At 41.7% G+C, this 27,987-nt stretch overlaps 1 protein-coding gene across 1 annotated transcript in view; it reads left to right on the top strand.

Moving 5' to 3' along the window:
- Positions 1–27,987, top strand: part of LOC311124056 (kinesin-like protein KIF16B) — a gene marked incomplete at both ends in the record, with an annotated part of 131,241 nt that overhangs the window by 17,177 nt on the left and 86,077 nt on the right. The window contains 3 exons of the mRNA XM_084158251.1: positions 26,059–26,178; positions 26,976–27,027; positions 27,310–27,447. Of these exons, the coding sequence (XP_084014377.1) occupies positions 26,059–26,178; positions 26,976–27,027; positions 27,310–27,447 (310 nt within the window). The remainder of the gene's footprint in view (positions 1–26,058; positions 26,179–26,975; positions 27,028–27,309; positions 27,448–27,987) is intronic.

The raw sequence follows: 27,987 nt of genomic DNA, 5'->3' as shown, positions 1-27,987 counted from the left end.
ACATATGGGCTGTGTCTGAAATGGTACCTGGGCCCTGGTAAAAGAAAAATATGCTTTTCACTATATAGGGAATAGGATACAATTTCTGCTCAAAAGGAGTGCATTCTGAGGTCACCTCTCTGAGGTCACAATAGTATTTTTAAAATTTTTAGAACAATTTGGTGTTTCTGATGTACGGCGGGCACTAAATCCCACAAGGCAATACTCAACCCCCCCCATGTTCAGCATACCTTTTCACATATTGACCATTGATTTGTTGATGACAAACCTTTGCAACTATGACAGCATTGTAATATCTGACCATGCTCCGCTTGTCCTCCAGTTTACAGTTCCTGATAGAAAAAGCCCTAACAAAGTCTGGCGCCTTAACTCACTGCTGCTGACTGAACAACGTTTTGATTTTATCACTGCTCAAATAGTGTTTTGTAAATAAGACTCCTGATATTTCTCCCTCTATTCTATGGGAAACGTTTAAAGCTTTTATTCGTGGACAGATAATCTCATACTCAGCTAACGAAAACAAACGTACCAAGAAAGTGGCTGAGATTTAAAGACCGTATTCAGCAAACTGATCATCAGTACTCCATCTCCCCCTCCCCTGACCTGTACAGAACTAGACTATATTTACAATTAGTTTGACTTGATTTCAACAGCCCAAGCTGAACAGCATCTGCTGAGGGCCGTCATTCTACTTTTGAATATGATGAAAAGGCGAGCAGAAATTTAGCCCAACAATTAAGACAATCCACAGCTTCCTGCCTAATACCCCAGCTTCCTGCCTAATACCCCAGCTTTCTGCCGAAGCAGGACTGATTTCAAATGATAGCCATGTGATCAATAATCAGTTAAAAAACGTTTACTTTGATTATATCACACTGAAGCCTCTGGAGATTCCCCGTTGACAGACACTTTCCTTTCAAGTTTACAAATACTGAAGCTAAACGATGCAGTGAGAATGGATCTTGATAAACCACTTACCACTTCAGAAATTCTACAAGCCATAAAGTCCTTAAAAATGGCAAAGCACCGGGACCAGAAGGGTTCTCAGCAGAATTTTTTAAGACATTTGCTGAACAGCTCGTACCGCGTTAAGCCTCAGCCTTCTCCCACTCCTCTACCCCAGACTTCTTACCAAGCCACTATATCAATCATTCTAAAGAAAGATAAGGATCCCCTCGAGTATGCCTCCTACAGGCCTATTTCGCTTCTGGATGTAGACTATAAAATATTTGCTAAAACTGTTTTCCTTGAGACTGCCAAATCAGACAGGCTTTATTAAAAATATACTTTTTTTTTTTTAATGTTTAATATTATACAGTTGAAGTCGGAAGTTTACATACACCTTAGCCAAATACATTTAAACTTAGTTTTTCACAATTTCTGACATTTAATCCTAGTAAAAATTCCCTGTTTTAGGTCATTTAGGATCACCACTTTATTTTAAGAATGTGAAATGTCAGCTTTTATTTCTTTCATCACATTCCCAGTGGGTCAGAAGTTTACATACACTCAATTAGTATTTGGTAGCATTGCCTTTAAATTGTTTAACTTGGGTCAAACGTTTCAGGTAGCCTTCCACAAGCTTCCCACAATAAGTTGGGTGAATTCTGGCCCATTCTTCCTGACAGAGCTGGTGTAACTGAGTCAGGTTTGTAGGCCTCCTTGCTCGCACACGCATTTTCTATAGGATTGAGGTCAGGGCTTTGTGATGGCCACTCCAATATCTTGACTTTGTTGTCCTTAAGCCATTTTGCCACAACTTTGGAAGTATGCTTGGGGTCATTGTCCATTTGGAAGACCCATTTGCGACCAAGCTTTAACTTCCTGACTGATGTCTTGAGATGTTGCTTCAATATATCCACATCATTTTCCTTCCTCATGATGCCATCTATTTTGTGAAGTGCAGCAAAGCACTCCTGCAGCAAAGCACCTCCACAGCATGATGCTGCCACCCCTGTGCTTCACGGTTGGGATGGTGTTCTTCGGCTTGCACGCATCCCCCTTTTTCCTCCAAACATAACGATGGTCATTATGGCCAAACAGTTCTATTTTTGTTTCATCAGACCAGAGGACATTTCTCCAAAAAGTACGATCTTTGTCCCCATGTGCAGTTGCAAACCGTAGTCTGGCTTTTTTATGGCGGTTTTGGAGCAGTGGCTTCTTCCTTGCTGAGCGCACCAAAGTACGTTTATCTCTAGGAGACAGAATGCGTCTCCTTCCTGAGCGGTATGACGGCTGCGTGGTTCCATGGTGTTTATACTTGCGTACTATTGTTTGTACAGATGAACGTGGTACCTTCAGGCATTTGGAAATTGCTACCAAGGATGAACCAGACTTGTGGAGGTCTACCATTTTTTTTTCTGAGGTCTTGGCTGATTTTCTTTTGATATTCCCATGATGTCAAGCAAAGAGGCACTGAGTTTGAAGGTAGGCCTTGAAATACATCCACAGGTACACCTCCAATTGACTCAAATGATGTCAATTAGCCTATCAGAAGCTTCTAAAGCCATAACATCATTTTCTGGAATTTTCCAAGCTGTTTAACGGCACAGTCAACTTAGTGTGTTAACTTCTGACCCACTGGAATTGTGATACAGTGAAATAATCTGTGTGTAAACAATTGTTGGAAAAATTACTTGTGTCATGCACAATCGTGTGTTTGTATGCATGTCTGTGCCTATGTTTGTGTTGCTTCACAGTCCCTGCTGTTCCATAAGGTGTATTTTTATAAAAAAAAATTAAAGTCAAATTTTATTGCTTGCATGAGTTACTTGATATGGAATAGAGTTCCATGTAGTCATGGCTCTATGTAGTACTGTGTGCCTCCCATAGTCTGTTCTGGACTTGGGGACTGTGAAGAGACATCTGGTGGCATGTCTTGTGGGGTATGCATGGGTGTCCGAGCTGTGTGCCAGTAGTTCAAACAGACAGCTCGGTGCATTCAACATGTCAATACCTCTCACAAATACAAGTAGTGATGAAGTCAATCTCTCCTCCACTTGGAGCCAGGAGAGATTGACATGCATTTTATTAATGTTAGCTCTCTGTGTACATCCAAGGGCCAGCTGTGCTGCCCTGTTCTGAGCCAATTGCAATTTTCCTAAGTCCCTCTTTGTGGCACCTGACCGCACGACTGAACAGTAGGATGGATTGGACCTGCTAAGAATCTGTTACCATACCTCTGAGTTGTGCTTCTTGGTCCTGTCCCTCGGGACCCATCAAACCTCTCATTGGGGTTGGGTGGAGGCCGGGGGAGAGAATATGTGCATCCCTTTGGGTTCCCAGGGCCAGAAGTTGGGAAGCATTTCCCTCCAACAATGTAAAAATGGCCATGTCCTTGAATGTACATGACCCATCTGAATAAATGGCTATATGAAGTGATCTGATATTATATACCATAAAATGTAGATGAAATATTTGTGAAATATGAAAACTGAAAAAAAGTGTGTATACATACTTTGTTGAAGCGCCATTGGCAGTGATTACAGCCTCGAGTCTTCTTGGGTATGACTCTACAAGCTTGGCACACCTGTATTTGGGGAGTTTCCCCCATTCTTCTCTGCAGATCCTCTCAAGCTCTGTCAGGTTGGATGGGGCGCGTTGCTGCACAGCTATTTTCAGGTCTCTCCAGAGATGTTCTATCGGGTTCAAGTCCGGGCTCTGGCTGGGCCACTCAAGGACATTCAGAGACTTGTCCTGAAGCCACTCCTACATTGTCTTGGCTGTGTGCTTAGGGTCGTTGTCCTGTCGGAAGGTGAACCTTTGCCCCAGTCTGAGGTCCTGAGCGCTCTGGAGCAGGTTTTCATCAACGATCTCTCTGCACTTTGCTCCGTTCATCTTCCCCTCAATCCTGACTAGTCTTGCCGTCCCTGCCGCTGAAAAACATCCCCACAGGATGATGCTGCTACCACCATGCTTCACCGTAGGGATGGTGCCAGGTTTCCTCCAGACATGATGCTTGGCATTCAGGCCAAAGAGTTCAAACTTGGTTTTATCAAACCAGAGAATCTTGTTTCTCATGGTTTGAGTCCTTTAGGTGCCTTTTGGCAAACTCCAAGCGGGCTGTCATGTGCCTTTTACTGAGGGGCTTCCATCTGGCCACTCTACCATAAAGGCCTGATTGGTGGAGTGCTGCAGAGATGGTTGTCCTTCTGAAAGGTTCTCCCATCTCCACAGAGGAACTCTGGAGCTCTGTCAGTGACCATTGGGTTATTGGTCACCTCCCTGACCAAGGCCCTTCTCCACCGATTGCTCAGTTTGGGTGGTGCGTACGGCCCAGTTCAGCTTCCTGCCATCCAGGACCTCTATTTACATTTACATTTTAGTCATTTAGCAGACGCTCTTATCCAGAGCGACTTACAGTTAGTGAATACATATTTTTTTATACTGGCCCCCCGTGGGAATCGAACCCACAACCCTGGCGTTGCAAACGCCATGCTCTATCAACTGAGCTACATCCCTGCCGGCCATTCCCTCCCCTACCCTGGACGACGCTGGGCCAATTGTGCGCCGCCCCATGAGTCTCCCGGTCGCGGCCGGCTGCGACAGAGCCTGGATTCGAACCAGGATCTCTAGTGACACAGTTAGCACTGCGATGCAGTGCCTTAGACCACTGCGCCACTCAGTTATACCAGGCGGTGTCAGAGGAAGGCCCTCAAAATTGTAAAAGACTCCAGCCACCCTAGTCATAGACTGTTCTCTCTGCTACCGCGCGGTACCGGAGTGCCAAGTCTAGGTCCAAAAGACTTCTCAACAGCTTCTACCCCCAAGCCATAAGACTCCTGAACAGCTAATCATGGCTACCCGGACTATTTGCACTGCCCCCCCACCCCATCCTTTTTACGCTGCTGCTACTCTGTTAATTATTTATGCATAGTCACTTTAACTCTACCCACATGTACATATTATCTCAACTAGCCGGTGCCCCCGCACATTGACTCTGCAACGGTACCCCCCTGTATATATAGCCTCCCTACTGTTATTTTATTTTACTTCTGCTCTTTTTTTTCTCAACACTTTTTTGTTTTGTTTTTATTTTTATGCCTGGAATTTCAGCCTGTTCAGGTGGGATGAAGTTTTTTGCTCACATCATGACATAATCTGATCTGATTTATTCTGGCCACTGACCAGTCACCTTTTATTTGCATTTGTATCCTCCTCCTTTGAAGGAGTAAGTAAGGGTAGACTCCAGAGCAGGGGTGGGCCAGCTGATTTAAACTAATTGCATTCTAAACTGAAGATCTGGTGTTAGCTGGGGCTGGGGCAAAAGTGTGACACGATCAGGCCCCCGACAACTGGAGTTGCCCTGTTATCTAGAGTCTAAACCCCTAAAATTCAGTTCTGGACCTCGAAGCCTGTTCCAATGCTTTTTTTCATTGTTTCCCTCTAATCAGAGACTGATTTAGACGTGGGACACCAGGTGCGTGCAATTAATTATTAGGTAGAACAGAAAACCAGCATGCTCCAGACCTCGTAGGGTAAGAGTTGAAAACCCCTGGTATAGATTATCCTATTTGCCAATCAGGTCTGTGTATGTAAATATATTTAAATGTTTCAACACGCCCACACGATCAGACTGAGCATTTCAATGGCAAAAGGAGAATCAGGGAAATAATGTGGAGTTATTGTCATGAAAATAAACAGTGATTTATTAGGCATAGTGATGGTTAAAAAAATACAATTTAAAAGACTGTATAGGGAGTTTAAAGGGAGTTTACTATAAGGGAGACCATTACATATTCTATCTCTACAGGGACAGAGGGCTGAGGGGAATCGACACACACACACACTAGGGCCGGGACGATACCAGTATCGCGATACTCGTTAGTATCATGGCAACAGCACTAATGTTGGAAACAAACATTATGTTGTCATCCAGAGTCCCATTTATTTATTTTCCAAGCTATAGCACACAATATTTTACTTACAGCAGGTTTTTGAAGGACCAAAGAGTTGTCTGCTTCGTGTTGAAATCTTTGCCATGTAAAAAATATTGCGATTCTGGTATCGTCACAGCCCTAATACACACACACTGATATGAAGCCTGGCCATGTTTTTCCATGTTAAACGTTCAGCGTGACACCCGGGCTGAAAGGCCACTGTACTGGCAAGCGGCTGGCATACTGATGTTGCCATAACGATAAGTGTTTGATGAACAGCTTTATGGATTTGACATTTCGTCTTCCCTTATATTTGAATTCTGTGCAGGGTGACGAGTGGTAGAACCCGCCATGGAGCCAGGGGTACGGTGAGAAATGCAGGGGACATATTAGATTCCTGCGCTTCATTGTTAGAGAAAGAGAGCAGTGTAAACAGAAGGGTAATGCAGTTTCCCATGTAGATTTAGAATGCTAATGGCACCCAATTCCTCATTTAGTGCACTACTAAATAGGGAATATGGCACCACTTTTGACCATAGCCCTATGGGCCCTGGACATAAGTAGTGCACTAAATAGGGATTAGGTTGGCATTTGGGACTTAGACAAAGATTGGTTGCAGGGTACGTGGGAAAGGAAAGGTAATTTATATGAGATGGGTTGAAGAGCGGGAAGAGGGGGAGGGAGAAAGGAAGCGGGAAAGATACCAAAATGTTCTCATCTCCTGCTGTATACTTACACGCACAAATATTTCAGGATGTACCTGCCCATTTGTTTGGAGAGAGGTGCCACAGATTAATGCAAACCTGTTCTTGTTGTAGTGTTGGATTGCGTCCCAAATGTAACCATATCCCCTATATTGTGCACTACTCTATTTAAAAGTGCACTGTATAGGGAATACGGTACCATTTGGGACACACTCTTGGAATGAGGAACATGATGAAGAAAATTGTTTTAAAAAATAATTTATTTCACCTTTATTTAACCAGGTAACCCAGTTGAACAAGTTCTCATTTACAACTGCGACCTGGCCAAGATAAAGCAAAGCAGTGCGATAAAAAACAACAACACAGAGTTACATATGGGGTAAAACAAAACATAAAGTCAAAAATACAACAGAAAATATATATAGACAGTGTGTGCAAATGTAGCAAGTTATGGAGGTAAGGCAATAAATAGGCCATAGTGCAAAATAATTACAATTTAGTATTAACACTGGAATGCTAGATGTGCAAGAGATGATGTGCAAATAGAGATACTGGGGTGCAAATGAGCAAAATAAATAACAATATGAAGATGAGGTAGTTGGGTGGGCTAATTTCAGATGGGCTGTGTACAGGTGCAGTGATCGGTAAGCTGCTCTGACAACTGATGCTTAAAGTTAGTGAGGGAGATGAGCTGTGTCCTCTTGATTTGTGGAAAGGGAGACTGTTACTTTCTAGAAGTTTTATATTTTTGTTAGAGCCAGTGCCAACAGGGGACTGTTTCTTGGGTTGGATGAATCCTTCTCTTTTTCTCTCGATCTCTCTCGCTCGCTCTAGACTCCTCTGAACCTGCTATGATAAGCACATCGGAGAGTAGAGATTAAAGTATGTAACCATCGGTTTCTGATACTCCCAAATGGCACCTTATTCCCTATGTAGTGTACTACTTTGACCAGTGCCCATAGGGTGCCATTTGGGTAGTGCTGAGCGATTTAACTGAAATTTCAAGCAACTAGTTATTTTCCATTTTGTTTTTTGTCAGTTCCATGCGCACATACAGTGAGGGGGGAAAAAGTATTTGATCCCCTGCTGATTTTGTACGTTTGACCACTGACAAAGACATGATCAGTCTATAATGTTAATGGTAGGTTTATTTGAACAGTGAGAGACACAATAACAACAAAAACATCCAGAAAAACGCATGTCAAAAATGTTATGAATTGATTTGCATTTTAATGAGGTAAATAAGTATTTGACCCCTCTGCAAAATATGACTTAGTACTTGGTGGCAAAACCCTTGTTGGCAATCACAGAGGTCAGACATTTCTTGTAGTTGGCCACCAGGTTTGCACACATCTCAGGAGGGATTTTGTCCCACTCCTCTTTGCAGATCTTCTCCAAGTCATTAAGGTTTCAAGCCTGATGTTTGGCAACTCGAACCTTCAGCTCCCTCCACATATTTTCTATGGGATTAAGGTCTGGAGACTGGCGAGGCCACTTCTTGAGCCACTCCTTTGTTGCCTTTGCCGTTTTGGGTCATTATCATGCTGGAATACCCATCCACGACCCATTTTCAATGCCCTGGTTGAGGGAAGGAGGTTCTCACTCAAGATTTGATGGTACATGGCGCCGTCCATCGTCCCTTTGATGCGGTGAAGTTGTCCTGTCCCCTTAGCAGAAACCCCCCCCCCCCCCCCAAGGCATAATGTTTCCACCTCCATGTTTGACGGTGGGGATGGTGTTCTTGGGGTCATAGGCAGCATTCCTCCTCCTCCAAACACGGCGAGTTGAGTTGATGCCAAAGAGCTCGATTCTGGTCTCATCTGACCACAACACTTTCACCCAGTTCTCCTCTGAATCATTCAGATGTTCATTGGCAAACTTCAGACGGGCCTGTGTATGTGCCTTCTTGAGCAGGGGGACCTTGTGGGCGCTGCAGGATTTCAGTCCTTCACGGCGTAGTGTGTTACCAATTGTTTTCTTGGTGACTATGGTCCCAGCTGCCTTGAGATCATTGACAAGACCCTCCCGTGTAGTTCTGGGCTGATTCTTCACCGTTCTCATGATCATTGCAACTCCACGAGGTGAGATCTTGCATGGAGCCCCAGGCTGAGGGAGATTGACAGTTATTTTGTGTTTCTTCCATTTGCGAATAATCGCACCAACTGTTGTCACCTTCTCACCAAGCTGCTTGGCGATGGTCTTGTAGCCCATTCCAGCCTTGTGTAGGTCTACAATCTTGTCCCTGACATCCTTGGAGAGCTCTTTGGTCTTGGCCATGGTGGAGAGTTTGGAATCTGATTGATATATTACTTCTGTGGACAGGTGTCTTTTATACAGTTAACAAACTGAGATTAGGAGCACTCCCTTTAAGAGTGTGCTTCTAATCTCAGCTCGTTACCTGTATAAAAGACACCTGGGAGCCAGAAGTGTTTCTGATTGTGAGGGGGTCAAATACTTATATCCCTCATTAAAATGCAAATCAATTCATAAAATTTTTGACATGCGTTTTTCTGGATTTTGTTGTTGTTATTCTGTCTCTCACTGTTCAAATAAACCTACCATTAAAATTATAGACTGATCATGTCTTTGTCAGTGGGCAAACGTACAAAATCAGCAGGGGATCAAATACTTTTTTCCCTCACTGTAGCACAGTTTCTCTAGAGATAAATCGTATCCAGCCTGAACTGTGCGACGTACTAGGGAGTTGTAGTTTTGTGAGGTATCTCTACCTGAAAATACATGATCAAAGTCATTTGATAGTTGGTATTCAGCAGTGATAAAAGTATTCCTTATTTACTTTGAAGAACTACTAAAATAGTGATTTAGTCAGACCGCATAGGCAGCAGCTCTATAGAGATGAGATGATGACTTGGAATGAAATAATTTAGTAAAATAAAACAAATGTAATATACACAACAACTGAAATATTTCATTTAAAGTAATGTGAATAAATGATGGTTAAGAAGCGATAGGCAGTAATGGGGACTTTTATTAATTGTTTTATTCTGTGTTACAGCATTCAACCCAAATAATCGAAATTGAAAACAGTGATATTTTTTCAAATAGTCGAACCGAAACCAAACCTACCTCAAAAAGCACAAATCGCTCAGCACTACATCTGGGACGTCCCCACAGACTGTCTTCTGTTCTTCCACCATTGTCTTTGGTCTGTCATTTCCACATTATATTTCATCATTAAGGGATTCCATTACCTTCTAGTATCCACCCTGTCTGCAGTTAGACCTTGATGTATCATTTGAGATGACCTTTGTGATTGTTCTATCTATAACCTTTACATGAGCAATAGAGCTCAATTTCAGATGGCTTGACTAGGACTCGACTTGACTCGCAGTGGAAATCAATAAGCATTCAAGTTGCTGATGTTTTTGAGCCCTTAACTTCACGGAAGTAAATCCCATTTAATGCGTAGATCTATGAGCTTCATTCTAATGTCTTTGGTGACTTCCCTCAGACTTGCTCCAAATGGAGAAGTATTGTGTTGTGCTTTTTTATTGTAGTGTTTCAGTGTGGGCCTCTGCAGGTGAGGTGGACAGGTGACTAGCTGGCGAGCTGGACAGATGCTTGGCTGTCCTACAGTGGAGTTTGATATGCAGAGTAAGGTAGAGGAAACTCCTATGAATGTCTGGAGGCGCTCAGAAACCCATTAAAGATGGAATCCGCATGTAGGGGAAACTGCGGCACTGTCCGTCCTACGGCTATTGTTATTGATTTGTTGCCGAAGCAGAGCTGGGGAGCGTCGCACATTGTGAATTTTTTTGGGGGGCAGTACATATGCTGCTGTTCTATCGTGTGTGTGCAATGATGTTGGCGGTAACTTCTTTGTTGTAATATCGCAAATGCACATGGCAGTTTCACCATTAAGGATTCCAGTTTTAAAGCCATCATCTGCAGTTGGGTGACATTTTAATAATGCTGCCCAAGATGGCCTTTGATGTTCTAGAGAACCTCCACATGTCTGTAACCATGGAGATAGAACAGGGACATGATGGCACAAACAAATCTGGGCCCAGGTTCACAGAACACTTCTTACGCAAAAACGTAATAAGCTTAACATTGTTTACAAAAAGAAGTTCATAAGATAGTTTGTAAGTGCATTTCCTCAACATCTTAAGATTTAATGATTTGAATTCTTATGAATCTTCTTCAATTGTTTGTTGCTAATCACCCGATTTTTAGCTAGCAATGGCAATCATGTTAGCATATTTCGTACTGAAATTACTGTTCTAAAACATGTTCTTGGGTTTAAAATAATAAATACTGAAACTTTCAGATGAAGTTTGTGAATTAAACATGTTCAATTGCTTTCATGAGCTTCTTCTCTCACTGCCCTGAGTTTAAGACAAGGGTTTATCTATCTTGGAATTAAGAACATTTCCAATAACTTTATCTTCAAGAATCTAAATTTCTACTTAACTTTTTGCTTAAGGAGAAACATTATAAATAGCTAGAATTTCCAAGAACCTTTTTGAGGAATAGCAACTTTGTTTAACTTTCTTCTTAAGTCTATAGTTAAGGAAAAAATTGGCAGTTAAGAACTGAGTGATTGAGTTCTATAGAGTTATTTTTAGACCTCTTGACAACTTTTCATGACTTGACCATTCACTTTCTATGACTCGTAATGAAAATCGCTAAGCAATTGAGTGTCCAATGTCTGCTCTCAAAGCCTCAAGCATTTTGTTGCAACTCCCAATTATAAATCCCAATAATGCAAAGATCTTAATTTCAACTTCTTTGGAGAGAGATCCCCGCAAGTTACCACTACTGTTCCAATTCGAGATGGCCTCCTAACCTACTCTGCCCTGTGCTATCTCTGCGTGATGATTTTTTATTGATGTTGTAGTGTGGGCTCCTGTCAGATGAAGTAAAGTGTTTGCCATATTTATTAAATATATTGGAAATCTTACTCACCAGTGCTCTCATCAGAGCTCTCGTGGACAGGTGGTGGGCTGACCTTGCAGTGGAGATACTTTAATTTATGTAAAGTGAAGTAGGGAAACTCAGTGGAAGTGCTCACAAATGCATGAAAGCCATCATCTGCAGTTGGGTGAAATTTTAATGCGAGTTTAAACGCTGCCCAAGCCTGGCCAATAGATGAGGTGTGTTTGTGCCCAAGCCTGCCCAAAAGATAATTACGTCCACCACCTGCCTCAATCAAGGGATGGAGAGCAACACACTCACACATGCAGTAGTGTGTGTGTGGCATCATGCTGCATGGCCTGGCCCTATACTCTGATTTGGTCTGACTAAGAAAAATTATCTCATCTACCCATCCTGTCTCAGGGAAGTGTGTGTGTGTGTGTGTGTGTGTGTGTGTGTGTCCAGGCCTATAGTTAATTAAAGGGTTTCTTCACAGACTTCATTAGAGGTGAAGAGAGGAGCCTGGCAGATTAATGCACTGTCACTTAACTGAGACAGGACTGGGAGATGAGAGACACACACACACTGAGTGAGTTAGTTTGTTATTCAGCAGGAGCCACTGACTGAAAGGAAAAGGCAGTTTAGCCTTGAACCCAAGGTGGGAAGTCTGCTCTGCTTTTAATGTCTGGTGCCATTTCATCGAAGTCAATAGTCATAACACTGGCAATGTTTTTCAGCCTCCTAGTATAGAATATATAGACACACACACACGGCTGTCGACTCCCCCTCTCAGGACAGTTTCCTGACGTTAGCCCAGCTCCCGTACTGTGGGCAGTGAAGCAAACCGTACAGAGCAGACCGTTCACAGATGGAAATGTAGAATTGTACCTCTGTACTAAAGCTTTAAAAATGTATTCCACCGATCAAATCCATTTATTCTGCCTCTTATCACCCTCTTCTGACGTGCAGAAACCTGAAATGCCATTAAATACATATTTAGCAGGGATTTCTGGACAAACGGCATGGATTTTCCCACCTGAACATTCATTGATTTGAGGCTGACTTTTGAGTTTCTGATGTGACCAAAGGCTAACGTGGGGGTGTGACTTCCTGTAATGTGAATGTCAGCACTATAGGGCAGTATTCATCACACACACACACACACACACACTATAGGGTAGCATTAATCACAGACTCGTGTGTGTGGAATATGGACGTTAAAAACCCTTCTATTAGTCAGTGTTTGACATGGAGGTTTCTGTGTGTGAATAAATACAATTCTTCAGAAGGGAAAATATCTATGATAATAATGCCATGAAATTGTGTTTTAGAATGTTTCATATTCACCCGATCCTTCAACCTTTCCTCAGGAAGATGGTGCATTGAAAGATAATTTGCCACAGAGGTGCAGAGAAAACACATCACTTGTTGTATAAAGATGAATAGGAGGGCAACATGCAGTGCCTTCAGAAAGTATTCCTGCCCCTTGACTTATTCCACATTGTTTTTACAGCCTGAATTCAAAATAGATTAAAACTTTTTTTTCTCTCACCCATCTACACACTACCCCATAATGACAGTGAACATTATGTGTTTTGTACAGAAATATGTAATTTACGTAAGTATTCACACCCCTGAGTCAATACATGATGTAATCACCTTTGGCAGCGACTACAGCTGTGAGTCTTTCTGGGTAAGTCTCTAAGAGCTTTGCACACCTGGTTTGTACAATATTTGCCCATTTATTCTTTTTAAAATTCTTCAAGCTCTGTGAAGTTGGTTGTTGGTCATTGCTAGGCAGCCATTTTCAAGTCTTGCCTTAGATTTTCAAGCCGATTTAAGTCAAAACTAACTTGGCCACTCAGGAACATTCAACGTCGTCTTGGTAAGCAACTCCAGTGTATATTTTGCCTTGTGTTTTAGGTTATTGTCCCGCTGAAAGGTGAATTAGTCTCCCAGTGTCTGGTGGAAAGCAGACTGAACCAGGTTTTCCTCTAGGATTTTGCCTGTGATTAGCGCTCTTCCGGTTCTTTTTATAAAAATAAAACTCCCTAGTGCTTCCTGATGACCGGCATACCCATAACATGATGCAGCCACCATCATGCTTGAAAATATGAAGTGGTACTCAGTGATGTGTTGTGTTGTGTTGGATTTGCTATAAACATAACGCTTTGTATTCAGGACAGAAAGTACATTTCTTTGCCACATTCTTGGCAGTTTAGTGCCTTATTACAAACAGGATGCATGTTTATGGAATATTTTTATTCTGTACAGTCTTCCTTTTCACTCTGTCATTTAAGCTAGTATTGTGGAGTAACTAAATGTTGTTGATCCATCCTCAGTTTTCTTCTATCACAGCCATTAAACTCTGTAACTGTTTTAAGTCACCATTGGCCTCATGGTGAAATCGCTGAGTGGTTTCCTTCCTCTCCGGCAACTGAGTTAGGAGGGACGCCTGTATCGTTGTAGTGACTGGGTGTATTGATAGACCATCAAAAGTATAATTAATATACTGTCTTTTTGTTTGTTTTTACCCATCTATCAATAGGTGCCCTTTACGAGGCATTGGAAAACCTCCATGGTCTTTGTGGTTGAGAAATTAACTGCTCAACTGAGGGACCTTAAAATGATCTGTGTGTGTGGGGTACAGAGATGAGGTAGTCATTAAAAAATCATGTTAAACACTTATTGCACACAGTGAGTCCATGCAACTTATGTGACTTAAGCACATTTTTACTCATTAACTTATTTAGGCTTGCCATAACAATAGGGTTGAATACTTATTGACTCAAGACATTTCAGCTTTTCATTTTTAATTAATTAGTAAACATTTCTAAAATCATAATTCCGTTTTGACATTATGGGGTATTTATGTGTAGGCCAGTGACACAATCTCAATGTAATTAATTTTAAATTCAGGCTGTAACACAACAAAATGTGGACAACATCAAAGGGTGTGAATACTTTCTGAAGGCACCGAATACCTTTTATATAGTGCCTTTGGAAAGTATTCAGACCCCTTGACTTTTTCCACATTTTGCTAGGTTACGGCCTTATTCTAAAATTGATCAAATAGTTTTTTTCCCTCATCAATCTACACAATTCCCCATAATGACAAACCAAAAACAGGTTTTTAGAAATGTTTGCTAATTTATTAAAAATTTAAAATGATCACATTTTACATAAGTATTCAGACCCTTTACTCAGTACTTTGTTGAAGCACCTTTGACAGCGATTACAGCCTCAAGTCTTCTTGGGTATGACTCTACAAGCTTGGCACACCTGTATTTGGGGAGTTTCTCCCATTATTCTCTGCAGATCCTTTCAAGCTCTGTCAGGTTGGATGGGAGCGATGCTGCACAGCTATTTTCAGGTCTCTTCAGAGATATTCGATCGGGTTCAAGTGCCTGGGCTCAGGCTAGGCCTCTCAAGGACATTCAGAGACTTGTCCTGAAGCCACTCCTACGTTGTCTTGGCTGTGTGCTTAGGGTTGTTGTCCTGTTGGAAGGTGAGCCTTCACCCCAGTCTGCGGTCCTGTGCGCTCTGGAGCAGGTTTTCATCAAGGATCTCTCTGTACTTTGCTCCGTTCATCTTTGCCTCGATGCTGACTAGTCTCCCTGCCACTGAAAAACATCCCCACAGCATGATGCTGCAACCACCATGCTTCACCGTAGGGATGGTGCCAGGTTTCCTCCAGACGTGACGCTTGGCATTCAGGCCAAAGAGTTCAAACTTGGTTTTATCAAACCAGAGAATCTCTTGTTTCTCATGGTCTGAGAGTCTTTAGGTGCCTTTTGGCAAACTCCACGTGGGCTGTCATGTGCCTTTTACTGAGGAGTGGCTTCCGTCTGGCAACTCTACCATAAAGGCCTAATTGGTGGAGTGCTGCAGAGATGGTCCTTCTGGAAGGTTCTCACAACTCCACAGAGGAACTCTGGAGCTCTGTGAGAGTGACCATTGGGTTCTTGGTCACTTCCCTGACCAAGGCCCTTCTCCCCCGATTGCTCAGTTTGGCCGGGTGGCCAGCTCTAGGAAGAGTTTAGTTGTTCCAAACTTCTTCCATTTAAGAATGATGGAGGCCACTGTGTTCTTGGGGACCTTCAATGCTGCAGAAATGTTTTGGTACCCTTCCCCAGACCTGTGCCTCGACACAATGCTGTCTCTGAGCTTTACGGACAATTCCTTCGACCTCATGGCTTGGTTTTTGCTCTGACATGCACTGTCAACTCTGGGACCTTTTATATAGACAGGTGTGTGTGCCTTTCCAAATAATATTTAATTTACTCATAGAAAAGGGTCTGAATACTTATTTTTAATACATTTGCAAACATTTCTAAAATCCTGTCCTTTGCCACACAGTAGTCCAGGTGCGACAAACCTAGGGCCTGTAGGACCTGCCTGGTTGATTTTAGATGTCAATAAAGCAGAGCAATGCCTTTTCTTAGCTACATTAGTGGATCTCAACATTTTACACACAAGGTACCCCCTGTGGATAGGCCAGGTACCCTCAGGGGTCCTAGTACCCCAGGTTGACAACCACTGACCTACAGTATGCTGTGTCTGCATGAAGGTCGAGTAGATCTGACTATTGTCTTAAGTTTGTCTCTGGTCTGTGTAAAGTTTAGTATTCCCTCAGTCTCTCTCTCTCTCACACACACACACACACACACACACACACACACACACACACACACACACACACACACACACACACACACAGAGTTTGAGTGTTTCAACCGTAGGCACCATAGTTGAAATCTTAAACCAATGGTGCATAGTTATTTTGTGTGTGGTGCGATGCTGGTGGAGTGATCCGCTTGGTAAAACACTGTGTACGTCGCCATGGTAATCTGAGTTGTTTATAGTCCCTCTAACCTTTAGCCAGTCTACCACTGGGACACATGGTTTGTGCTTCCCAAATGGTACCCTATTCCCTTCGTAGTGCACTACTTTTGATCTGGTCAAAAGTATTGCGCTGTATAGTGAATAGGGTGCCATCTCTGACTGACATGTTTGGAGCTTTGCTGTTATTCTTTCTAACTTTGGAGTGGGGAAGAGCCAGAACTCCTAAATAATTCACTTTTCTGCTGTTTTGCTATTAAACGTCTGACTGTCAGCGGTTTCGTTGGTTGTTATTCGTTGGGGCGGCAGGTAGCTTAGTGGTTAAGAGCGTTGTGCCAGTAACCGAAAGGTCGCTGGTTGTAATCCCCGAGCCGACTAGGTGAAAAATCTGTCGGTGCCCTTGAGCAAGGCACTTAACCCTAATTGCTCCTGTAAGTCGCTCTGGATAAGAGCGTCTGCTAAATGACTAAAATGTAAATGTAAAATGTTATTGTTGCCCAGACCTAGGAGCTCTGGTGATTTTCTGTGCTCTGTTTGGTCCCTGTTGTGTTGGAGGAGATGGTAGCACTAAGGAAGGAGGAGATAGGAGTGGTGCTGGACTCAGAACTACCTAACCTGTTTCGTGACTGTGTCTGGCTGTTTACTGTGTCTGGCTGTTTACTGTGTCTGGCTGTGACTGTCTGTTATATAGATGTACAGTACCAGTCAACGGTTTGGACACACCTACTCATTCAAGGGTTTTTTCTTTATTTTTACTATTTTCTACATTATATAATAATAGTGAAGACATCAAAACTATGAAATAACACATATGGAATCATGTAGTAACCCCAAAAAGTGTTAAATAAATCAAAATATATCTTATATTTGAGATTCTTCAAAGTAGCCAGCCTTTGCCTTGATGACAGCACACTTGGCATTCTCTCAACCAGCATCATGAGGTAGTCACCTGGAATGAATTTCAATTAACAGGTGTGCCCTACCTGGCAGGGTTGGTCCTACAAAGCCAGAGCCCCCTGATGGGAGAGCATAATATACAAGGAAATTCTCAAAGCTGCTAATGAGAACCTTGATGACCTTTTACCTAGCCGGTGGGGTACGCCCACCCAGGTAGTGGCAGTGCTGGAAACACTGGCTGCAGTAACCCATGGGGAGGGGGTCACACTCGGACAATCAGAGAGGGGTTTTTTCATTGTGGCACAAAATAATCAAAGGTCTGACCGCACGGAGATGCTTGGGAAAATGGTTACAACAGGGGATCAGAGTGTTTGTGTCTCAGGTGAAGAGGGTGGATCTGATCTCCATCACCTAGGACTTGACATAGATTAAGTAGATTAATCAAATCTCACATTGTCAATTTCTGCTCAATCTGCATGCTTTCTCAATCAGCTTTAACTGTATGTGCACTCGTAAATCAGGTTCTTTCTTGAGTTGGGCTCTGGGATATAACAGCCGTTGAGTATCTGATTTTATGGTGGATTGTGGAGGAGGGGGGTTGAGTGTGTTGGAGTATGTGAGTGTGCGTGTGTGTTTGTCCGGCATCTGTTGTGGGGGTGTGGGGTTATGGGATGGACCACAGGAATTATTTGCTAGGATAATAATTGCTTGTCAATATATTAAATGTAATACAATGGCAATCCGGGTTATATGTTAAAATCCTACGCATGAACTGCCGACATTATTACGCATATGAATTGATAATGATGGAGAATAGGATATGCATAATTTTTTTAAAATAGTTATATATATATATATATATATATATATATATATAGAGAGAGAGAGCGAGAGAGGTGACAGCATTGGAAATGCTTTTGGCGGTTAATCTGATTCTGTTTTGTGGGTGGCACTGTGTGCTGTTTTCGATGGATGGGTCCTGGCCTCTCGGGGCCTTAGGGATCCGGAGGGACGTGGGTGGGATGCTGATCACTGGGATGACGGCTCAATTTGGGATGGGGAGGGGCTTTAGCGGGGGAATTAGTGGAGAACAATTGAAGGGTTACTCAGTAGCAATGCAAATATCACGGTACAGCTATATGGACACTCAATCATTACGGTATTTTTTATTGGTAAATTTACAAACATATATAATGATAGACTTAACTTGTATCTCATTATGGTGAAATAAATATAGCCAGTTATAATTGTAATGGCTTAGCTGATAATAACAAAAGAAGAACAATATTTACATGGCTCAAAGAGAAGGAATATAATATCTATTGTATACAGGAAACTCATTCAACAATTCAAGATGAAGTTGCGTGGAAAAAGGAATGGGGGGGGGGGGGGGGATATACTTCTCCCATGGGCAAAGAAATTCAAAAGGGGTGATGATATTAATTAATAGTAATTTCGATCCGAATGTGCAAATTGTCCAAATAGATACGCAAGGTAGATGGATTATTTTAAATATGTTATTGGACCATAAACAGATATGGCTCATTAACCTTTACGGACCAAATAATGATGATCCACAATTCTTTGACAATATATATAATAAATTATCAACCCTGCAAGCAATTCAAGACAATATTATTATGGTGGGGGATTATAATACTGTTTTAAATAGCTCAATGGACCGTAAAGGAAATCACACCACAAACAATCACCCACATGCTCTTAAGGAAATTGTGAATGTCATGGATACATTAGAACTAGTAGATATATGGAGGCTTAAATATACTGATCTAGTGAGGTATACATGGCGGAGACTGAATCAAGCTAGTCGTCTTGACTTCTTTCTTATCTCATTCTCGTTGGCACCAAAAGTTTTAAAGTGTTGATAGGGGACAGAATGCGGTCGGACCATCATATAATTGGCATATACATTACTCTTACTGAATTTCCACGTGGGCGAGGATATTGGAAATTTAATCAAAGCCTATTGGATGATAATTTATTTATAATTAGAACAAAGGAATTTATAACTTACTTTTTCCGACATAACATAGCAAATCCCCTTATTGTATGGGACACCTTTAAATGTGCCTTTAGAGGCCATGCAATTAAGTACTCATCTCGAAAACAAAAGCAATTTAGGTCAAAAGAGTTTATACTAACAAAGGAAATAGAAAGTCTAACAGAACAGATAGATGGCAATAAAAACTGTAACATAGAGGCTCAGAATAAATTAGAGGAAAAACAAAAAGAAATGGAGAAACTTATTCAAGAAAGATCAAGTGTAATATATTATAAAAATAAAGCAAACTGGATGGAATATGGGGAAAAATGCACAAAATTATTTTTTAATCTTCAACATAGGAATGCTACCAAAAAGAACTTAATGAAACTGGTTACAATTGACGGAGTCACCCATGATTCACCAAATGATATTTTGAAGGAGGAAACAAAGTACTTTAAGCATATGTTTTCTTTTCAGTCGCCTCCATCTCCTCTAACTGAAACTAATTGTAGAGATTTTTTTCTATAGATAATGTCAAATTAACAGCCATACAGAAAGACTCATGTGAAGGTGAAATTACAGAGGAGGAACTTCTGGATGCAATAAGTCTGGGAAAACTCCAGGGTTGGATGGCATACCAGTCGAGGTATACCAAACCTTTTTTGATATACTAAGAGGACCGTTATTAGCATGTTTTAACCACTCCTATGTAAATGGTAGATTATCTGACACTCAAGAAGAAGATCTCATTATTACTGAAACAGGATACAAGTGGAAAATTATAAAGATCCAGTCCATTAAAAAAATTGGAGGCCCCTTACACTTCAGTGTTGTGATGCAAAAATTCTAGCAAAATGTATAGCGCATAGAATTAAAAAGGTATTGTCGGATATTATTCATTCTAATCAGACAGGTTTTTTACATGGCAGATACATTGGAGATAATATAAGGCAAGTATTGGAAACAATAGAACACTATGGAAAATATGGGAAACCAGGCCTGCTATTCATAGCAGACTTCAAAAAGGCATTTGATAAAGTATGACTCAGGTTTATATATAAATGCCTGGAGCATTTCAATTTTGGAGAATCTCTTATAAAATGGGTCAAAATCATGTATAGTAACCCTAGGTGTAAAATAGTAAATAATGGCTATTTCTCAAAGTTTTAAACTGTCAAGAGGAGTGAAACAAGGTTGTCCACTATTAGCTATTAAAATCAGATCCAATAATAATATCAGAGGATTAGAAATCCAGGGCTTAAAAACAAAGGTGTCATTGTATGCTGATGATTCATGTTTTCTTTTAAATCCACAACTAGAATCCCTCCACAGCCTCATAGAGGATCTAGATACATTTTCTAACCTCTCTGGATTACAACCAAATTATGACAAATGTACTATATTACGTATTGGATCACAAAAAAATACAATTTTTACATTACCATGTAGTTTACCAATACAATGTTCTGATGGTGATGTGGATATACTCGATCTCACTTCAATAAATTTTAAAAGAAAGTTAGCAAAAATAGATAATATCTTACTACCATGGAAAGGAAAATACCTGTCAATTTGTGGAAAAATCACCCTGATTAACTCTTTAGTATTATCCCAGTTTACCTATTTGCTTATGGTCTTGCCTACGCCTAGCGAACAGTTTTTTAAATTATATGAGAAAAAAATATTCAATTTTATTTGGAATGGCAAGCCAGACAAAATTCAAAGGGCCTATTTATATAATGAATATGAATTCGGAGGACAGAAATTATTAAATATTAAAGCATTAGACCTATCACTAAAAGCTTCAGTCATACAAAAGTTATACTTAAATCCGAACTGGTTCTCAAGCAAATTAGTAAGATTATCTCACCCAATGTTCAAGAAAGGCCTTTTTCCCTTTATTCAGATTACAACAACTCATTTTCAGTTATTTGAAATGGAAATCATCTCCCAAATATCACTATTTCTAATTTAATCCTCCAGAAACGACAGAACAAATAATGCAACAAATATTGTGGTTAAATTCAAATATACTAATTGACAAAAAACCTTTATTTTTTGACAGAATGTTTAAAAAAGGTATAATCTTCGTAAATGATATCATCGGTAGGCATTCTAGGTGAAGCTGGTAGAGGGAATGCCAACAGTGTGCAAAGCTGTCATCAAGGCAAACGGTGGCTATTTGAAGAATCTCAAATATAAAATATTTCGATTTGTTCAACACTTTTTTGTTTACTACATGATTCCATATGTGTTATTTCATAATTTTGATGTCTTCACTATTATTCTACAATGTAAAAATAAAGAAAAAAGCCTCCCCTTTTTCCTCCAAACATAACGATGGTCATTATGGCCAAACAGTTGTATTTTTGTTTCATCAGACCAGAGGACATTTCTCCAAAAAGTACAATCTTTGTCCACATGTGCAGTTACAAACCATAGTCTGGCTTTTTTATGGTGGTTTTGGAGCAGTGGCTTCTTCCTTGCTTAGCGGCCTTTCAGGTTATGTCGATATAGGACTCGTTTTACTGTGGATATAGATACTTTTGTACCTGTTTCCTCCAGCATCTTCACAAGGTCCTTTGTTGTTGTTCAGGTATTGATTTGCACTTTTCGCACCAAAGTACATTCATCTCTAGGAGACAGAATGCGTCTCCTTCCTGAGCGATATGACGGCTGCGTGGTCCCATGGTGTTTATACTTGCATACTATTGTTTGTACAGATGAACGTGGTACCTTCAGACATTTGGAAATTGCTCCCAAGGATGAACCAGACTTGTGGAGGTCTACAATTTTTTTTCTGAGGTCTTGGCTGATTTTCTTTTGATTTCCCCATGATGTCAAGCAAAGAGGCACTGAGTTTGAAGGTAGGCCTTGAAATACATCCACAGGTACACCTCCAATTGACTCAAATGGTGTCAATTAGCCTATCAGAAGCTTCTAAAGCCATGACATCATTTTCTGGAATTTTCCAAGCTGTTTAAAGGCACAGTCAACTTAGTGTATATAAACTTCTGACCCACTGGAATTGTGATACAGTGAGGGAAAAAAGTATTTGATCCTCTGCTGATTTTGTACGTTTGCCCACTGACAAAGACATGATCAGTCTATAATTTTGATGGTAGGTTTATTTGAACAGTGAGAGACAGAATAACAACACAAAAATCCAGAAAAATGCATGTCAAAAATGTTATAAATTGATTTGCATTTTAATGAGGGAAATAAGTATTTGACCCCTCTGCAAAACATGACTTAGTACTTGGTGGCAAAACCCTTGTTGGCAATCACAGAGGTCAGACGTTTCTTGTAGATGGCCAAAAGGTTTGCACACATCTCAGGAGGGATTTTGTTCCACTCCTCTTTGCAGATCTTCTCCAAGTCATTAAGGTTTCGAGGCTGACGTTTGGCAACTCGAACCTTCAGCTCCCTCCACAGATTTTCTATGGGATTAAGGTCTGGAGACTGGCTAGGCCACTCCATGACCTTGATGTGCTTCTTCTTGAGCCACTCCTTTGTTGCCTTGGCCGTGTTTTGGGACATTGTCATGCTGGAATACCCATCCACGACCCATTTTCAATGCCCTGGCTGAGGGAAGGAGGTTCCCACCCAAGATTTGACGGTACATGGCCCCGTCCATCGTCCCTTTGATGCAGTGAAGTTGTCCTGTCCCCTTAGCAGAAAAACACATTTACATTTTAGTAATTTAGCAGACGCTCTTATCCAGAGCGACTTACAGGAGCAACCCAAAGCATGTTTCCAACTCCATGTTTGACGGCGGGGATGGTGTTCTTGGGGTCATAGGCAGCATTCGTCCTCCTCCAAACACGGCGAGTTGAGTTGATGCCAAAGAGCTCGATTTTGGTCTCATCTGACCACAACACTTTCACCCAGTTCTCCTCTGGATCATTCAGATGTTCATTGGCAAACTTCAGACGGCCCTGTATATGTGCTCTCTTGAGCAGGGGGACCTTGCGGGCACTGCAGGATTTCAGTCCTTCACGGCGTAGTGTGTTACCAATTGTTTTCTTGATTACTATGGTCCCAGCTGCCTTATTATTATTATTATTATTATTATTATTATTATTATTATTATTATTATATGCCATTTAGCAGACGCTTTTATCCAAAGCGACTTACAGTCATGCGTGCATAATTATTTTTTTTTTGTGTATGGGTGGTCCCGGGGATCGAACCCACTACCTTGGCGTTACAAGCGCCGTGCTCTACCAGCTGAGCTACAAAGGACCACGAAATAACTTTCATTACTCCCGTGTAGTTCTGGGCTGATTCCTCACCATTCTCATGATCATTGCAACTCCACGAGGTGAGATCTTGCATGGAGCCCCAGGCCGAGGGAGAATGAAAGTTATTTTGTGTTTCTTCCATTTGCGAATAATCGCACCAACTGTTGTCACCTTCTCACCAAGCTGCTTGGCGATGGTCTTGTAGCCCATTCCAGCCTTGTGTAGGTCTACAATCTTGTCCCTGACATCCTTGGAGAGCTCTTTGGTCTTGGCCTTGGTGGAGAGTTTGGAATCTGATTGATTGATTGCTTCTGTGGACAGGTGTCTTTTTATACAGGTAACAAGCTGAGATTAGGAGCACTCCCTCTAAGAGTGTGCTCCTAATCTCAGCTCGTTACCTGTATAAAAGACACCTGGGAGCCAGAAGTCTTTCTGATTGAGAGGAGGTCAAATACTTATTTCCCTCATTAAAATGCAAATCAATTACATTTTTGACATGCTTTTTTTTCTGGATTTTTTTGTTGTTATTCTGTCTATCACTGTTCAAATAAACCTACCATTAAAATTATAGACTGATCATGTCTTTGTCAGTGGGCAAACGTACAAAATCAGCAGGGGATCAAATACTTTTTTCCCTCACTGTAAGTGAAATAATCTGTGTAAACAATTGTTGGAAAAATGACTTGTATCATGCACAAAGTAGATGTCCTAACCGACTTGCTAAAACTATAGTTTGTTAACAAGAAATTTGTGGAGTGGTTGAAAAACGAGTTTTAATGACTCCAACCTAAGTGTATGTAAACTTCCAACTTCAACTGTATGTACGTACAGTGGGGAAAAAAAGTATTTAGTCAGCCTCCAATTGTGCAAGTTCTCCCACTTAAAAAGATGAGAGAGGCCTGTAATTTTCATCATAGGTACACGTCAACTATGACAGACAAAATGAGAAAAAACAATCCAGAAAATCACATTGTAGGATTTTTAATGAATTTATTTGCAAATTATGGTGGAAAATAAGTATTTCTGGCTCTCACAGACCTGTAACTTCTTCTTTAAGAGGCTCCTCTGTCCTCCACTCGTTACCTGTATTAATGGCACCTGTTTGAACTTGTTATCAGTATAAAAGACACCTGTCCACAACCTCAAACAGTCACACTCCAAACTCCACTATGGCCAAGACCAAAGAGCTGTCAAAGGACACCAGAAACAAAATTGTAGACCTGCACCAGGCTGGGAAGACTGAATCTGCAATAGGTAAGCAGCTTGGTTTGAAGAAATCAACTGTGGGAGCAATTATTAGGAAATGGAAGACATACAAGACCACTGATAATCTCCCTCGATCTGGGGCTCCACGCAAGATCTCACCCCGTGGGGTCAAAATGATCACAAGAACGGTGAGCAAAAATCCCAGAACCACACGGGGGGACCTAGTGAATGACCTGCAGAGAGCTGGGACCAAAGTAACAAAGCCTACCATCAGTAACACACTACGCCGCCAGGGACTCAAATCCTGCAGTGCCAGACGTGTCCCCCTGCTTAAGCCAGTACATGTCCAGGCCCGTCTGAAGTTTGCTAGAGTGCATTTGGATGATCCAGAAGAGGATTGGGAGAATATCATATGGTCAGATGAAACCAAAATATAACTTTTTGGTAAAAACGCAACTCGTCGTGTTTGGAGGACAAAGAATGCTGAGTTGCATCCAAAGAACACCATACCTACTGTGAAGCATGGGGGTGGAAACATCATGCTTTGGGGCTGTTTTTCTGCAAAGGGACCAGGACGACTGATCCGTGTAAAGGAAAGAATGAATGAGAAGACATGTATCGTGAGATTTTGAGTGAAAACCTCCTTCCATCAGCAAGGGCATTGAAGATGAAACATGGCTGGGTCTTTCAGCATGACAATGATCCCAAACACACCGCCCGGGCAACGAAGGAGTGGCTTCGTAAGAAGCATTTCAAGGTCCTGGAGTAGCCTAGCTAGTCTCCAGATCTCAACCCCATAGAAAATCTTTGGAGGGAGTTGAAAGTCCGTGTTGCCCAGCGACAGCCCCAAAACATCACTGCTCTAGAGGAGATCTGCATGGAGGAATGGGCCAAAATACCAGCAACAGTGTGTGAAAACTTTGTGAAGACTTACAGAAAACGTTTGACCTGTGTCATTGCCAACAAAGGGTATATAACAAAGTATTGAGAAACTTTTGTTATTGACCAAATACTTATTTTCCACCATAATTTGCAAATAAATTCATTAAAAATCCTACAATGTGATTTTTTTTTATTTGACGTGTACCTATGATGAAAATTACAGGCCTCTCATCTTTTTAAGTGGGAGAACTTGCACAATTGGTGGCTGACTAAATACTTTTTTCCCCCACTGTATGTATGCATGTATGTGTATATGAGAAGACCGTGTTGGACTCTGTTACCTCACCTGGCTGTTACCTCACCTGGCTGTTACTTCACCTGTCTGTTACTCACCTGTCTGTTAATCCCCTGCTATATAGGAGACGGTAGCTCTGAGTAAGAAGGTTATAGGCGTAGTGCTGGGTTAACCTGTTGTTATCATAATAGTAGTACTACCCTGTTCTGTGTCTGGTACTGTGTAGGAAGAGACTGTAGCTCTGAGGAAGGAGGGTATTGGCGTGGTCTTGGACTCCAAACTACCTCACCTAATCGGCATCAATGAGGATCTTCTCAGCACTGGCATCATTCTCTATCATTTAAAAGTGAGTAAGACACATATATGTATATACACTGACTGTACAAAACATTAGGATCCCCTTTTGCCCTCAGAACAGCCTCAATTCGTCAGGGCATGGACTCTACAAGGTGTCGAAAGCGTTCCACATGGATGCTGGCCCATGTTGACGCCAATTCTTCCCACAGTTGTCATTGGCTGGATGTGCTTTGGGTGGTGGTCCATTCTTGAAACACATGGGAAACTGTTGAGTGTGAAAAACCCAGCAGCGTTGACACAAACCGGTGCGCCTGGTATCTACTACCATACCCTGTTCAAAGGCACTTCAATCTTTTGTCTTGCCCATTCACCCTCTGAATGGCACACATACACAATCCATGTCTCAAGGCTTAAAAATCCTTTAACCTGTCTCCCCCCATTCATCTACACTGATTTGAAGTGGACTTAACAAGTGACATCAATAAGGGATCATGGCATTCACCTGGTCAGTCTGTCATGGAAAGAGCAGGTGTTCCTAATGTTTTGTATACTCGGTGTACGTTCTCAATGGGTCTGTGGTACTAGCCAATAATGTAGCTTGTTTTAAAACTACTGCTAAATGTGGGAAATCCAAATGAGTTTATCCACTACTGGTCTCTTAGTCTACATCCCAAATGTCACCTTATTCCCTTTATAGTGTACTACTTTTGACCAGGGCCCATAGTAGTGCACTATATAGGGAATAGGGTGCCATTTGGGATGCAGCCTTAGATTGGATTCTCCCATGAGGAAATCAGCTTACGATCAGGCAGACCTAATGACATTGGCCTTGTGATCTGATTGCAGGAGGGCAGGACGCTGGTGGGTCGAGACAAGGCGTCATTCAATCAGGATATTGGTGAGTCAGTAGGAAGACAGTGTATATATATGCAGTGGGCTGTTGCTTGGGGTTCATGTGAGTTTAGTGTTATTCCAGAGTATTAGGCACTCATTTCCCTGTGTTTTAGACTGCTCATTATATGATCAAGATAAGTGATTCTGCGCCTCACCTCAACTGACCCCCTTAAACTCACGCTTTCCCTCCCTTTCTTCCCTGCAGTGCTCCATGGTGCTGGTCTGCAGGAGGAACACTGTTTTTGAATTCTGACCTCTAACCCTAACCCTGTCTCCCACCATGCAGTGCTCCATGGTGCTGGTCTGCTGGAGGAACACTGTGTGTTTGAGAACCGTGACGGAGTTGTTACTCTGATCCCCCAGATGGGGGCGCTGTGCTCTGTCAACAGACTGGAGATGACCAAGCCTTGTCAGCTGACACAGGGTAATGATCCATGTGTGTCATCTCACATCTCCCGGTCGTGTGTGTGTGTGTGTGTGTGGAAACTGCAGGATAATGAGTGTACGAAACCCTCTCTCAAACCCTTTCTCTGACACTGGGAGTTGGAGACTGGTAATTTACGTCCTCTAACCGGGGCGCAGGGACAGTTGTACCTATAATCTAAACCGGCACCTCTTTTTCAATGAGCCTGTGTGGACTTGGAAGACATGCTAAACCTATAGTGGCTGCTCCAACCTTGGAGACCTCATCTTTCCCCTTCTTACTTTGGGACTAGACAACACGACCTGTCTGACTCTTAACTTTCAGGCAACTTGACAAATAAACTGGAAAAGTTTTACTCATTTTGTCACTCCTTTGCTGCGGTAAAGTGAATACATTGCCTTGAAGTACACAATCTCTCTGACATGATTGGCTTTTGTCAAGACCCTGGCTGGGTGATTTACCAAAGGTAATAGGCTAGAAAAACTCTGGGATGTGTTGTAAAGCTATGGAATAGAGGCTGATATTGGGGCTTATATATCT

The sequence above is a fragment of the Coregonus lavaretus genome (genome assembly GCF_964263955.1).
Source record: "Coregonus lavaretus genome assembly, chromosome: 1".
In the NCBI taxonomy this organism is placed as follows: Eukaryota; Metazoa; Chordata; class Actinopteri; order Salmoniformes; family Salmonidae; genus Coregonus; species Coregonus lavaretus.
Note: the sequence above shows the minus strand (reverse complement) of the source record. Positions and strands in the feature narration are given on the sequence as shown.